Source organism: Prionailurus bengalensis, chromosome D1 (genome assembly GCF_016509475.1).
Source record: "Prionailurus bengalensis isolate Pbe53 chromosome D1, Fcat_Pben_1.1_paternal_pri, whole genome shotgun sequence".
In the NCBI taxonomy this organism is placed as follows: Eukaryota; Metazoa; Chordata; class Mammalia; order Carnivora; family Felidae; genus Prionailurus; species Prionailurus bengalensis.
Window position 1 is genome coordinate 96,380,513 of NC_057346.1, and position 16,510 is coordinate 96,397,022.

Genomic DNA, 16,510 nt, shown 5'->3' on the forward strand with positions numbered 1-16,510 from the left:
CATTCTTGCTGTGTCCTCAGGTGGCAGAGAGAAAGAGAAAGAAAGCTTTCAGTGTCTCCTCTTATAAGGGCACCAATCCCGTCATAAGGCCCCAACCTCATGATCTCATCTAAACCAAATTACCCTCCAAAGGGCTACTCTCCAATTACCATGACATTGGAGGTTACAGCTTCAACGTAAAATTTTTGGGGAGACAGTTCAGTCTGTAGCACCCAACTAAGAATTTTTATGCTTACATATATTGTATTTATCACCTTTAAGCCTGGCATTGTGTCTGGAACTTAGCGGGTGCTTATATTCGTTTTCTGTTTGCTGCTGTAAAAAATTACCACAGTTTATGTCTTAAAACAACAGAGATTTATCACCTTACAGTTGTGTAGGTTAGCAATTCAACCCATGTTGCGCTGGGGCTAAAATCAAGGGGACAGTAATGCTGCACATCTTCCTGGAGATATTAGGAGAGAGTCCATTTCCTTACCTCTTTCTAGTTTTCAGAGGCCACCCACATTCCTTGCTTCTTGGCCCCCTTTCATTGTATCAGAAAGCCAGCAACATTGCATTTCTCTGACCTTTCTTAGCAGCATCTCTCTCTTTGACCTCCCTATTCCACTTTTAAGGACCCTTGTGATTACATTAGGCCCACGTGGATAATCCAGGTTATATTCTGTCTTAATTAAAGTTTTAATTAAATTAATTAAATCTGAATAGCAACCTTAACTCCATCAGCTACTTTAATTTCCCTTTGCCACATAACCTAACTAGTCACAGGTTCTGGGGATTAGGACATGACCATCTTTGGGGGCCATTATTCCATGCTCAATAAATATTAGCTGCTGGAATGAGAGTCACTTCTGAGTTACATATAAAATAGCTCTAATTGCACAGCGACATTGTTCTGTATGTGTTTACAAAAATATCATAAATATGCATATGCATTGTTCTGTATGTGTTTACAAAAATATCATAAATATGCAAATGAGAAATATCCGTGACTCTCGTGTCCCGATCCAGCATTTCATTTTCTTTCCTTGTAAAGTTGTAAATTGTCTACTTTATTCATTATGTTATTTGTATATTTCCTGGTGATACAAATCAGAACGTGTAGCCTGGTAGCACGCATGTATAAGAAGTTGTTCATTTGTTGTTTATGTTGAAAATGGTTATTAACTTGCTTATTTATCACTTTGGAAAATGGTGCTTGTTTGATATGATTGCTCTCATAAAATTGGCTGCAACACTGCACATGGTCAAATCTAGACTATAGCTATATAATATACTTCAGATACCTAGATTGTTTTCTGTGTGTTTAAGCATTTACGACTTTGTCTTCCAAGAACTGTGAACATGGGAATGTAAATCTAATAGAGAGTAAAACTTTAGGAAATAGAGATACGAAGCCACAAAAATTCATGCAATGGTCAAGATTCAGTATTTTTGTTTATTTAAAGTTTATATTTAGCTTCAGTAGTTTATATTTAGTTTCAATAACCTGATATCCTACAAAATTGAAGTCCATGTTTTAAAACATTAAAATACCATATTGTACAAGTACACTAATGGCAAAAAAAAAAAAAAAAAAAAAAGTCTTCTTTAACAAGAATATTTCCAGGTCCTGACAGTTCATAATAATAGTGTTTTATTGATCTGAAACAATTAAATGTTTCCAGTGAAAGATCTGCTTCTCTATTAAAGTTTTGAAAATTATTATAGTCAGGAGCCCATGAAAGTCCCTTTCCAGAGCTGAGGCTGGACTGGTACTTTGTTTGTGAATTTGCACTTCTCTCGACCTGGAGGAAAGTCCAGGTCCATGATGGTCAGACTTGAATCCTAAAGAAAGAATTACATGCAAAGTCAGGCAACAGACTTCTGCCTCCCTCATTCCATCCCTATCCACTCATCTTGCTTGCCCCTGTATTCACCTGCCAGGGGTCACAAAGGTGAGGGTTCTTTGGTCAGTCATTTGAAAATGGTAGTGAATTAGATTTGAGATAAGGATAAAAATCTGAGGAGACTAAGGTAACAAATAAAAAATACAAAAGATGTTACCTTTTAGAAGTGTTTTGACTGGCCCCACATCTGGGAGAGGAACTTTTTTCTCTATGAATATATAAGGAAAAGCGACAGGGTTGTTCCTCAGACCTAAGTTGTCATCACAACTCATTTTTTGTTTAAAAATACACATCACATAACATTCTGAGGTTTCACTTTAACAAGACCTGTAGGTAGTACTTAAAAAGAGAGATATATTTTATAAACATAAGTAATATATGTTTGCTGTAGAAAAAGTCAGAAAACAAAACCAAGAAGATAATCATGTTGAGTCTCACCAACTGGAAACCACCATTCATAACATTGTGTTGTAAAGTATCGGTGGGTTTAAAGAGACGCAATGAGGAAGATTTTTTATAAGCACACAAAAGAAGAAACACATGTGGCGAACAAAGAGATTAAAATGTGTTCACTCTTTTCACTTTGTTCTCTTAAGAGTGTGGAAAAACTCAATGACTGTTGGTAGGAATTAAAGTTGATTCAGCTATTCTGGAAAAAAGCCAGCAAAAAATATAAATTTAAAAGTGTAGTCCCTCGGGGCGCCTGGGTGGCGCAGTCGGTTAAGCGTCCGACTTCAGCCAGGTCACGATCTCGCGGTCCGTGAGTTCAAGCCCCGCGTCGGGCTCTGGGCTGATGGCTCAGACCCTGGAGCCTGTTTCCGATTCTGTGTCTCCCTCTCTCTCTGCCCCTCCCCCGTTCATGCTCTGTCTCTCTCTGTCCCAAAAATAAATAAACGTTGAAAAAAAAAATTAAAAAAAAAAAAAAAAAAGTGTAGTCCCTTTAACCTAGCAATTCTTTTGTAGGAAAAAAATAAGTAAGCAGCAATAAAAAAAATTTAAGTGTAAGGATATTCATCTCAATACCATTAAAAAGGGAGAAGAACTAAAAGCCCAAATTTTAATTAGCAGTAACCTGGATAAATAACTTTAATGTAATATTACCCACTAAATATGATGGCATAGATCTGTAATTCCTGAGAAAACAAGCTGATAAAATTTAGGAAACAGTGGGGAAGGGAAGGATGCAGTATAGTAAATATGATCCCGTTTTTGTAAAAATGTTTTATCTACATAGCAGTGTGTGTGTATACATATGCAGAGAAGTTATTCTGACATAATTAACTAGGTCTGACAGCAGACTTTTCAAGTAATTTTAATTTTTTTAATATTGTCCATAATGTGTTTGTTTATTTAGCTTATGATCAAAGAAAAATTTCTTTTCCAGTTGAACTTTGTTAGAATTAAGTGGCATAAGGACAGGGAGAGCTAATTTTGCCTGTGACACAGTGAACAACTTAACTGCTCAGAAATAAATAGCCACTGCTAATTGGAACCTTGGTTTAATTTGACAAATTGACAGTTTAAAAAATGCTTTCAGCTGCAGCTTTGGAAAGAGTCCCTACCTAGAGCAAGTACAAATTTATACCGGCAAATTGAAAGAATGATCATTTCATTCATTTGAATGTTAGATTCCTTCCGTGGCACCTGAGACTGATAAAAATGTGACACTTTCACGATAGTGTTAAATCTTTTATGGGGGTTGGATATGAAGAACATATGGAACTTTAAAAGTCATCAGGCTGGGTCCCCTCAGCTTATAGATGAGGAAATGGAAGCCCATGCAGAGAAGGTGATTTGCTTAAGGTTGCACAGCTAGTCATAGACCTGTGAAGGACTTACTTTTCACGATCCCTTGAGGCCTAGACCTGTGAAGGACTTAACTTTTCACGATCCTTTGAGGCCTAGCCACTTTACCTCCTGTACAGGTAGTCATCAATGAATGATAGTCTTGGTGGAGATGGATATTCTACCAAATGTGACGTCAGACAACTTCATCAAACAACCAGCAGCATATTAAGTGCTTGACATGTTCCTGAAAGCATATGAACTACTGGAGGTAGAACAAGGAATACAAAAATTTTTTTTCTGGAGAGACAGAGATACAATAATTAAACAATGTAATAAGCACTATTAAAGGAGTGTGTAAAAAGTACTATGGGAGCTCAAGAGAGGAATGGCTTCACAAAAGAAATGTCATTTGAGCCCAGTCATTTGGCCTTCAGCAAAAGCATCAGGATAGAAGTGTGTTCCAAGTAGGAGAATTAGCATGTGCAAAGGGACAGAAGATCTGAAAAGAGCCACTAGGGTAAGAAGAGGCCCTAGGCAGAGGGTTTAGAAGAAATTTTGGCAGATGTTTGGAAATAGCATCAAGACTTCTGTAGAAAATTTTTATGGAATATTTGGACAGAGTCTAAGTGCTGCAGATACAGTTTGATCCAGGGCTGATAAAACAGTATAACCACAATAGTTTGCTCTCTGTCTTCATTTCTTTGCTTCCTTAACCCCATTCTCAGGCTCCCTGTGAATACAAGACGGCTGGTCCCCGTAGCTCAAACAAAAAGTTCTGGATTAGAGTCTCTTTAGTGCCAGCTGACCAGTTGGTTAATGTCCCTTCTCAAAGATTACCATGACCAAGGGAAAGGGATCTACTGATCAGGACTTCCCACGTAGGGGAAGGATGCTTCCAGCTAAGCAGGGCAGGTGCTTTAGCCATAAGAAGGGGATTCCAGATACTAGATAGCAAACATTGTAAATACCCACAAAATGGGATCACTTCAGGTAGCAGTAAAATCTTCATTGCTTTGAAGATCTTTATTTATGTTTTCCATCATATTGTCTCAATAAATAATCTAAAATTTTGAATACAAAATTTAAAATATTCCATCCCTAGTTTCTAATTAAGGGGAAATTTTTTAATTTTAGTATATGTGCTGCCGAAGCAAGCACAAGGGGAAATTTTTAAAAATGGGTATAGCATGGAGCATCTGGGTGGCTCAGTTGGTTAAGTGTCCAACTTTGGCTCAGGTCATGGTCTCACAGTTCGTGGGTTCGAGCCCCTTGTCGGGCTCTGTGCTGACAGCTCAGAGCCTGGAGCCTGTTTCAGATTCTTTGTTTCCCTCTGTTACTGCCTCTCCCCCACTCTCACTCTGTGTGTGTGTGTCTCTCTCTCTCTCAAAAATAAAGATTTAAAAAAATTTAAAAAAAAAGATTTCAGTAATGCTGCTCTCATGTACTCATTTGAATACCATTAAAAATAATAGGTAAGAATGTTTAGCATATGTGGAGAATAAGTTGCATATGAGGGCTGGAATTAATATTGTAATATAGAAGTATTCAATTTCCTGTCATAAAGGACCAGTGGAAAGTGATTGCCTCTCTCTTGCTTTTGTAGAACTCAAAAATGTTTATACCCTTCAAATGGTTATTTTAAGTTTAAAATAGTCACCTTTTATAGATTTGGCAGTGAAGTAATTATCCTTATATAGTGACATTTCCCTTCGTGACCCTGTGAATTTACTGAGGTAGGGTTCCAGATTAGAGAGGTAGTTATTAACAATATCTCGGTTAGAGAGACCAGCAGCAAATGAAATATATGAAAATGAACTTGATATGAGTCAGATATTTACTGCTGTTCTATATAATTGGACACATGTACTTATATAATATATTGTATTCAAAGGAAAATAAAATTGAATTGAGAACTCTTAGAGAATGAATCATTCTGTATAATAGAAGTCCGTTTAGCTAATTTCCAAATATTTGGTCAGTTTTTCCTTGCAGTATAAACTTTGCTGTAAAAGATATTTCACACTTTTTTAACCATCTTAAGTAGAACAAACTTGAAAATAATTCCCTTTTCTTTATGATTCAAGTCATTACAAGCATCATTTATTATGCTGTGAAGTAATGGAATTTTGTAGGGTTGCTTATCCCTTGTGAAAAAGCCACAAGGTGCTTTGAGATCTTACATATGAGTCATGTCCTTTTTAACCTACCTCTCTAATTCCTGTCACCTTTTGCTCCTGGGCTGATAGCAGCCTCTTCTAAATGCTAAAGATTTTGAAGGCATTCAGATTGTGAATAAAATTGGAGTACGTAGGTTTCCCATATTGACATGGTGGGCCTGGTTTACCGAGGCTTAAGAAACGTTTATTGGCTGAGTGGATGTTGTACCTTTACAAACATACTCTTGTAACCTGAGGAGGAGAGGCGTTTGAAAGGAGAGAAATTCAAGCTGATTAGCATTTGTCAAAGATATTATAAAGCCTTAAATTTTAAGAACTTGAAGTTACCTCAATAAAAATATACGCCAGGCATAAATCTGCAACCAGCCCTTATCTGGCAAAGAGCCATGCCATTTGCTGCCGTGTCCAGAGGGGAAGCACAGCTGTCAGTGCACTCCCTTCCTTCTGTGATAATTTTATCTTTGTGTCTCCTCTAGCTGTTGTATCTGTGTTGAACTTAATGAAACTTCAGGAAATGAAAAGTACTTCCTTACAAAGGAACGTTGGCCAAACCCTTGCTATACAAATATGATAAAGCCCTGATTAGCTAGTATCTTTTTAATCTGAAACTAAGATTGTGCTTTCAGTCTTTCTTCAGTGTAAGTCTTCATTCTTTTGTTCCTCCAGCAGTTCTCCAGGTGACCAGAACGTTTAGGTATTTTGGAATGGGAACATCTTACTCCCGCATTCCTCCCCCTTGCCCTGTTTTTGGTTTTGTTTTCTTGTCTTTTTCTAAAAACCTCTTTAAAAATACCGATACAGTCATGTACTAAATAGCTACCTCTTGAAGTCTGGATGAAGTAGCAAAGTAAGCAGATTTTCTCTGGCCTCCTTATGTAAAGCTCTTTTGCACTCTGACCACTGGCTATAGCTTTTACATTTTCTTCTGTAAAAATTTTGGTGTCCTATAATGTATCACAAATAATATATCACAATGTCATTAAAAAAGGTTGATGGGCCTTGGGAGTTAAATCAGTCCATATTCAATCCATTATATAGTAGCTTTCCCTGCCCTATATGCATTTGACTGTTGGGAATATGTTCAAATACTTCTAAAGAGAAGCAAAATTTTCTATGTCTTATTGAGATAAACCTAACGTTTTGCTTGCAGGCTTTTGTTAGCTTTGATTGATAGAGGAGATTTACGTCTCAGGTGGTCAAGTACTATAGGACTTGCTATTATATTTTTAGTGCCTTTTAAGTACAGAGTGCAGTTCTGATATAAATTCCAATATAGTGGAAAGGCCAGGGGAAGCAGTGAATGAATCTCATCTTAAAAGCAAGACCATGGGCAATGATTATCCATAATGATACAATAATAATTATACATCCAGATAATTACAAGGGAAGTTATTCTGGACTAGCATCTGTTTTTCCTCTGGCACCTCTGAAATGATAGAATGAGCAAGGGCAGATGAGTTTTATCTGTAGTCACTTAACATTGTCCAATTTAATGCATATTATTAAAGCAAGCATCCAACTTTATTTCATGTTGTTTTTTTTTTAATTTTTTAAAATTTACTTATTTATTTTGAGAGAGTAGAGAGATCACTAGCAGGGGAAGGCCAGAGAGAAAGAGAGAGGTTGAGAATCCCAAGCATGCTCTGCAGGATCAGCGCAGAGCCCGATGTGGGGCTTGAACCCACAAAACAGTGAGATCATGACCTGAGCCGAAATCAAGAGTCAGACCCTTAACCAACTGAGCCACCCAGGCACCCCTATTTCATGTTGTTCTTATTTCTTCTTTTAAAATATTTTTTAGATTGTTTGTTTGTATATTTATTTATTTTGAGAGAGAGAGAGAGAGAGAGAGAGAGAGAGTTGGGTAGAGGCAGAAAGGGAGAGAGAGAAAATCCCAAGCAGGCTCCACGTTGTCCAATGTTGGTGTAGAACCCGATGTGGGGCTCGATCTCATGAGCTGTTAGATCATGAGCTGAGCTGAGATCAAGAGTTGGACACTTAACCAACTGAGCCACCCAGGCACCCCTAAAATCTTTTTTAATAGGCCGTTGTATTCATCAAGATCTATGTAAGTCTACCTTCTGCACTTAAAAAGCTAGCTCTAAATTCAATTAGTTGAGCTGATACCAGTTTCTTAAAGATTACAAAAAGATAGTTTTTTCTGAAAGTGGAACTTCCTGAAGAGCTTGTATATAATTTGATAACTCCAGTCTAGCACCATGTGATAGCAGGAACTTTATCTTATCCCTTAGGCACCAAGAACGCTGTCAGATTTTTCTGGAATTCAAAAACCGTGTGTGTGTGTGTGTGTGTGTGTGTGTGTGTGTGTGTGGTTTTTTTTCTTTATTATAAATGTAATATGTGTACATGATAAACAGTTTTAAAATGTACAAATATAAATAAAGAGAGTGTGCCTCTCTTCTTAATCCCACTTCCCAAAAGAAACCACTGTAAACTTATTTGGTTTTGTGCATGTAGAAACATGTATACATTTATAAAAATATATGCACGTAATTTCTTAAAAATATCGTAGTATACATATTCTTTATTTTTAGTTAATTATACATTGTGAACATGCTCCCATGACAGTATGTCTAGTCTTTTTGTATCCTATTTTCGACTGTGGATTTCCCCATTCTCTTATTGGTGGGCTTAGGTTGTGTCTAATTTTTTTGGCAGCTTAAAGTGTTGTGGTGAGCTTCGTTGTGTGTGTATATATATATTTTTTATCCTTGTGTATATTTTTGCCTATTTGCTTAATAACGTCTGTAGGATAGTTTTCCTAGAGTTAATATTGCCAGATCAAAAGATAGGCACTTTTAACATTTTGATACATGTTGTCAAATGACCCTCCATTCAACCAGAACAAATTTATAAGCCTCCTTTTAGCATAGGAGGGCTCATTTTTCCTACATCTTCAACCACATGGTCACTTGTTTATGATCCAGAGAACATGAGCTGTAAATAAGAGATCTCAAGATTGTTTTATATTAACTTTGATTTATGGATTCTACAAATAGCCTTCAAAAATAGGTGCTTTTAGTGTTTTCCTTTTATCACTCCAAACCTGTTCAGATATGGAATATTCTGTCAAGACAAGACAATTCCTTTTTTATTGTTACAAGCATGAATTATCTTTTAAGCAATTTACTTTATCACTCATTGCCAAATACTTCTCTTCTCGCATATTTCTTCTATGACTGACCAAGTTAGAATACTCACTTCAAAAGCTTAGTCTTTCAAGTTGGAATTCAAGGGACAGCTATTGAACATGATATTCTCTTTGCTGAAATTTATGTGCGATCACTTTTGAAATAGTCCTTGGGTTTTAGTAAGCACCTAACACTGATTATAGTGGTAGTTGAACAGTAATTTAAAGCATATTAAAGGGAACTTTATATGAATCCAAACAAATGTTAATGAAATCTGAGCTTTATTTATCACTTACTTGCTTGCAGGTGGATTCGCCGATGAACTTGAAGCATCCCCATGACTTAGTCATATTAATGAGACAAGAAACAACCGTTAACTACCTCAAAGAATTGGAGGTGAGGCAATGGGCATGTGATATGCAGCTGATTTCATGGGGAGCTATTGTATTCAAAGAAAAATGAGAGCGAATTATTTCTTAAGCTCAATTCTTCTCAGTTTTATAGGAATATATTACTTTCATTTTTAACTTTTTTAAAAACATTTTATTTATTTTTGAGAGACAGAGACAGACCATGAGCTGGGGAGGGGCAGAGAAAGAGACAGAATTCGAAGCAGTCTCCAGGCTCTGAGCTGTCAGCACCTAGCCTGATGTGGGGCTCAAACCCACAAACCATGAGATCATGACCTGAGCCGAAGTCCAGTCCGATGCTTAACTGCCTGAGCCACCTTGGCACCCTGAATATAGTACCTTTAAATCCTGATTTTAAAAATAACATCTAATTAGAGGACATTTAAGCAATAGTAAGAGAAACAGACTAACTTGGGTTTTGCTTGATTCTTGACTCCTGTCCTTATTCAGGGTTTCCATGTATAAGTTTTTCCATCAAGTATGAAAAGGAACAGTCTCTATACATATGCTTAGAAGGAGAGTTTGGGTAAAATACAAAAAGGAAAAATGGTTTCAATACTCTATAAAAATGTAATTTTTATTAATTTCCAAGTAGGGAAAACTAAGGTCTTGTTATTATGTGTTCTTACAATGAGATGAAAGCGTTAATCACTTTGCACCTTGAAAACTTGAAACCTATTGGTGCTAATAAAATCTGACCTTTTTGTTTCTATCATTTGATTTCCATAAACTGATTCTGCTTAATTACACACAATATTAATTATTTGGAAAACTGGGAATAAGACAGTAGGTATATTTATACAGCTTCGTGCTTGGAAGCTTTATATGTTTTTTTTTTTAAAACACAGTGTTCAAAAAGTGCATCGGTGCAGAAAATAGTTCTTATTTTCAAATGCATATACACATTGTATATGTTTATTTCCATTCTTTTTTTTAAGAGGCAGTATGATATAAAGAGAAGGAGACTTAGAGTATGTGAAGGGGGAAAATGCCATTCATCATGTCAATGAAAACAAAAATGAAAAATGTTGACTCCATCAGTTTTTGATTAAGGTACAGGCTGGAGATGAAAATTTGTTATTCACTGAAATGTAGACTTAAAGCCATGACACTAAACAATATCATTTTTCTACAAAGTAGTGACAACTAAATGAACTTCTTAAGGTGCCAGAGGACAGTGGAGGAATAACCTCAAAGTGCTAAGGGGAAAACCAGTCAAACTAGAATTTGATGTTCTTTTAAACCATCATCAAGAGTGAGGGTAAAGCAAAGATGTTTTCTGACATACAGAGTTTATTTACCAGACTCTCACTTTAAAGAAAATTAAAGACGTACTTCAGCACAAAGAAAAGTACACCCAGTAGACACGCGTAGGATATACAATGATGAGTAAAAATACTAATGAAGAAGTGGCTAACCTTATTTAATTATTTTTTTGTGCTTTGAAAGGTAAAACTAGATTAAATTAATATGTAGTTGTGTTGAGGTATGTTCAGTGATTAGTTAAGGCTTGTTAGACTCTTCTGTCCTGTTTATGAGAAGGTGAAAGTAACAAAATCCTGTTGGAAAACTTACGGGCATACATACTAAAAATTAAGAGTCTTGCTACCTTTCAAGTAGTCTTGCCAAAAGAAATAGGAATTCAATCAAACCACTGTATTTTCCAGTGTCATTTGTTATCAATGACATTTCCTTTGCCATTCTATATTTTTTATGTATTTAAAAGATCATTCTGAGAAGGGAGTCTGCAGATTTCATCAGCCTGCCAAAGAAGTCTATGACACAAAAAAGTTAAGAACCCCTGGATCCTGCTGTCAATATTTAGGAAACGTACAAGATAAAGAAAGGGACACGTGAAATGAACCTAGGAGATGCAGTCAACAAAATCGTATAGAGTGGCAAGCTTTGCAGGACAAATGACCCATCTTTTTAAACAAATTATAAAGATTAAAAAAGGTGGGGAGGGGAACTGGAGGAATTACCAGTAGATTAACAGATTTATAGACAAATCAGCCATTGCAGTGTGTGGGTCTCATTGGATTTTGATTCAAACAAACTGTATTTTTATTTATTTATTTATTTATTTATTTATTTATTTATTTATTTATTTTAAGTTCTTTGTTTTATTTATTTTTTATTTGAGAGAGAGAGCACGAGCAGGGGAAGGAGCAGAGTGGAGGGGGTGGGGAGAGAGAATCTTAAGCAGCCTCCACACCCAGCGCAGAGCTCAAAGGAGGGCTTAATCCCACCACCCCAGGATCATGACCTGAGCGGAAACCAAGACTTGGATATAACCCACTGAGCCATCCAGGCACCCTCCCTTTTTTTTTTAAAGAGATTTTTTTGTGTGTTTTGTGTGTGTGCCTGAGTGTGTGTGTGTGTGTGTGTGTGTGTGTGTGTGTGTGTTCCAGAGAGAGAGAGCAGGAGCAAAGGAACGGCAGCGGGAGAGGGAGAGAAAATCTTAAGCAGGCTCCGTGCCCAGCATGGAGCATGATGTGGGGCTTAATCCCACAGCATTGGGATCATGACCTGAACCGAAATCAGGAGTCAGACACTCAACCAACTGAGCCACCCGGGCACCCAAACAAACTGTATTTAAGGAGTATCTTTCAGAAATACATTAAAATATTTACTGATGAAAAACTTAACCAAAAATAAAGTAGAGGCAAGGACTAAAATAATGGAACTGCAATCTGTAGTTTCCAAACCTACAAGTTAAGAGAAAATACAGGAGGAGAGGAGGGAACATAGAAAGTGTTGACAAGCACATGACAGGCAGGAAAAGAGAAAACAGCAGCAAAGAAAAAGAATGATAAACATACCTGAAACTAATACAACATTTTGTGTCAGCTATACTTCAATAATCTTAAAAAAAAAAAAAATTTAACAGAAAATCCAAAATAACATGTTTAAAATAAATTCAGATAGATCAGCAATCACAGTAAATATATCAGATTAAACTTGCTGATTGAAACTCAGACTATCAGATTGGATTTCTTACTTAGTCCAGCTGTATGGGACGTGTAAGAAATACACCTAACACAAAGCCAGTGTGGTGATAAATGGATGGAAAAAGTTTTCACTATGTAAATACTAAGCAGAAAAAAGCTGTGATGGCAGTATTTATACAAATTCACCGTCCCTCATCTGAAATCACCAGGGCTATATATGCTTAGAATACAGCTTTTTACTTTTTTTTTTTTCTTTTAGAACTGTTATAGGTACAGATATCTAGTATTACATTGTACTGCCAGCAGGTTCTGGTCCCAAACTCCATATTCAAAGACATTAATATTTCTTTAGCGAAATGTGTGAATATTCACACCAAGAGGATAAAAAGTATAAAATGGCTTTTCATCAGGTTTTGCTACCACATGAATATTAGTGCAAAATTCTATTTTCCATGGACAGCAACCTCATGACCTAAGCACCTCTGAAAAGCTCCACATCCTAATACCATTTTCAGGGGTTATGATTTCAACATATAAATTTTTAAGGGTGGAAGGGACACAAATGTTCAGACAATAGCACTAAATGTGAAAAAGTAAAGCTTTAAAACTTAAGAATATATTAATATGTTTATGACATTGGGATAAAGAAGGGCTCCTTAAATAACACAAATCACAATTAAGAAAATTAATTGATAGTTTTGTCCATCTTAAAATTGTCTCGCAAGTGACACCATGAACAAAATTAAAACATAAGTTATAAGCTGGGAGAATAACTGAAGAATGAGTTTACAGAATCACTCTTCACAAATGTCTATAAATCAGTGAAGAATCACTAGGGAAAAATAGGCAGACTCAATCAAGCTACAAAATATCTCATAAATATTTGAAAATATGTTTAATCACATTAAGGATTGCATTAGTTAAGATAGTCTAAATTTTGCAATGTGTGTCAACTTTTGCATTGGCAACAAACAGTCCCAAAAATCTCAGTGCTGTTTCACAGAGGAAGGTGGAGGCTCAAGGAAGACTAACCAAATATACAAGCCTGTTTAAACTTTCTACTTACGGGATAGAAGGAACATACTTAAAGATCATAAAAGCCATTTATGAAAAGCCCACAGCTAACATCATCCTCAACGGGGAAAAACTGAAAGCTTTTTCCCTGAGATCAGGAACACGACAAGGATGCCCACTCTCACCGCTGCTGTTTAACATAGTGCTGGAAGTTCTAGCATCAGCAATCAGACAACAAAAGGAAATCAAAGGCATCCAAATTGGCAAAGATGAAGTCAAGCTTTCGCTTTTTGCAGATGACATGATATTATACATGGAAAATCCGATAGACTCCACCAAAAGTCTGCTAGAACTGATACAGGACTTCAGCAAAGTTGCAGGATACAAAATCAATGTACAGAAATCAGTTGCATTCTTATACACTAACAATGAAGCAACAGAAAGACAAATAAAGAAACGGATCCCATTCACAATTGCACCAAGAAGCATAAAATACCTAGGAATAAATCTAACCAAAGATGTAAAGGATCTGTATGCTGAAAACTATAGAAAGCTTCTGAAGGAAATTGAAGAAGATTTAAAGAAATGGAAAGACATTCCCTGCTCATGGATTGGAAAAATAAATATTGTCAAAATGTCAATACTACCCAAAGCTATCTACACATTCAATGCAATCCCAATCAAAATTGCACCAGCATTCTTCTCGAAACTAGAACAAGCAATCCTAAAATTCATATGGAACCACAAAAGGCCCCGAATAGCCAAAGGAATTTTGAAGAAGAAGACCAAAGCAGGAGGCATCACAATCCCAGACTTTAGCCTCTACTACAAAGCTGTCATCATCAAGACAGCATGGTATTGGCACCAAAACAGACACATAGACCAATGGAATAGAATAGAAACCCCAGAACTAGACCCACAAACGTATGGCCAACTCATCTTTGACAAAGCAGGAAAGAACATCCAATGGAAAAAAGACAGCCTCTTTAACAAATGGTGCTGGGAGAACTGGACAGCAACATGCAGAAGGTTGAAACTAGACCACTTTCTCACACCATTCACAAAAATAAACTCAAAATGGATAAAGGACCTAAATGTGAGACAGGAAACCATCAAAACCTTAGAGGAGAAAGCAGGAAAAGACCTCTCTGACCTCAGCCGTAGCAATCTCTTACTTGACACATCCCCAAAGGCAAGGGAATTAAAAGCAAAAGTAAATTACTGGGACCTTATGAAGATAAAAAGCTTCTGCACAGCAAAGGAAACAACCAACAAAACTAAAAGGCAACCAACGGAATGGGAAAAGATATTCGCAAATGACATATCGGACAAAGGGCTAGTATCCAAAATCTATAAAGAGCTCACCAAACTCCACACCCGAAAAACAAATAACCCAGTGAAGAAATGGGCAGAAAACATGAATAGACACTTCTCTAAAGAAGACATCCGGATGGCCAACAGGCACATGAAAAGATGTTCAGCGTCGCTCCTTATCAGGGAAATACAAATCAAAACCACACTCAGGTATCACCTCACGCCAGTCAGAGTGGCCAAAATGAACAAATCAGGAGCCTATAGATGCTGGAGAGGATGTGGAGAAACGGGAACCCTCTTGCACTGTTGGTGGGAATGCAAATTGGTGCAGCCGCTCTGGAAAGCAGTGTGGAGGTTCCTCAGAAAATTAAAAATAGACCTACCCTATGACCCAGCAATAGCACTGCTAGGAATTTATCCAAGGGATACAGGAGCACTGATGCATAGGGCCACTTGTACCCCAATGTTCATAGCAGCACTCTCAACAATAGCCAAATTATGGAAAGAGCCTAAATGTCCATCAACTGATGAATGGATAAAGAAATTGTGGTTTATATACACAATGGAATATTACGTGGCAATGAGAAAAAATGAAATATGGCCTTTTGTAGCAACGTGGATGGAACTGGAGAGTGTGATGCTAAGTGAAATAAGCCATACAGAGAAAGACAGATACCATATGGTTTCACTCTTATGTGGATCCTGAGAAACTTAACAGGAACCCATGGGGGAGGAGAAGGAAAAAAAAAAAAAAGAGGTTAGAATGGGAGAGAGCCAAAGCATAAGAGACTGTTAAAAACTGAGAACAAACTGAGGGTTGATGGGGGGTGGGAGGGAGGGGAGGGTGGGTGATGGGTATTGAGGAGGGCACCTTTTGGGATGAGCACTGGGTGTTGTATGGAAACCAATTTGTCAATAAATTTCAGAAAAAAAAAAAAAGAAACATAAAAAAAAAAAATAAACTTTCTACTTAGAAGTGACATCATTTCGGGGCACCTGGATGGCTTAGTCGGTTGAGTATCTAACTCTTGATTTCAGCTCATTTCATGATCTGAGCCCCATGTTGGGCTCTGCTCTAACAGTGCAGAACCTAGTTGAGATTCTCTCCCTCTCTCTCTGCCCTCACTCATGCTGTCTCTCTCTCTTAAAATAAAAAAAGTAAAAAAAAAAAAAAATTCTACTCACGTTCCATTGTCCAGATCAAGTCACATGGCCAAGCTTGAAGTCATAGGGCAGTATAGTATAGTTTACCTACAGGAGGAGAGTGGGGAGGGAGTAAGTGGAAACATCATTTAGTAACATCCCAGTAATCTTAATGGTTTAAAACAATAAGATCATTTTAAATGTCACTCTGGTCCAAAAGCCAGAACTCAAGATGGCAGAACAGCTACTGTCTGGAATATTGCTGTTCTCAGTACCTGAGGGAAAAGAACATACACTGGCTGTAAAAATGCTTCCCTCCAGAGGATTTAATGGCACCTCTCATGTTACATTTGTCAAAATAGTCATACTGGCCACATATGAGTCCAGCAGAACAATGGTGTAGAGTCCTTTGTAAGGAGTCCTTTGTAAGGCCACAAGTTCATTAATAGTAATACAGTCTACTCCAATAATTAAAACATTTCATACCCATTATTTTTTTTATTTATTTTTGAGAGAGACAGAGTATGAGTGGGGGAGGGGCAGAGAGAGAGGAGACACAGAATCCGAAGCAGGCTCCAGGCTCTACGCTGTCAGCAGAGCGCCCGACGCGGGGCTGGAATTCATGAACTCTAAGATCGTGACCTGAGCCGAAGTCAGATGCTTAACGGACTG

The 16,510-nt window shown here is 37.1% G+C and overlaps 1 protein-coding gene across 2 annotated transcripts in view; it reads left to right on the forward strand.

Annotated features, from left to right (window-relative positions):
- TTC17 (tetratricopeptide repeat domain 17) overlaps positions 1-16,510 on the forward strand; it is a 128,997-nt gene that overhangs the window by 13,952 nt on the left and 98,535 nt on the right. For both annotated transcript variants that reach the window (XM_043580995.1, XM_043580996.1), the window contains exon 2: positions 9,313-9,402. In XM_043580995.1, coding sequence (XP_043436930.1) covers positions 9,313-9,402 — 90 coding nt within the window. The remainder of the gene's footprint in view (positions 1-9,312; positions 9,403-16,510) is intronic.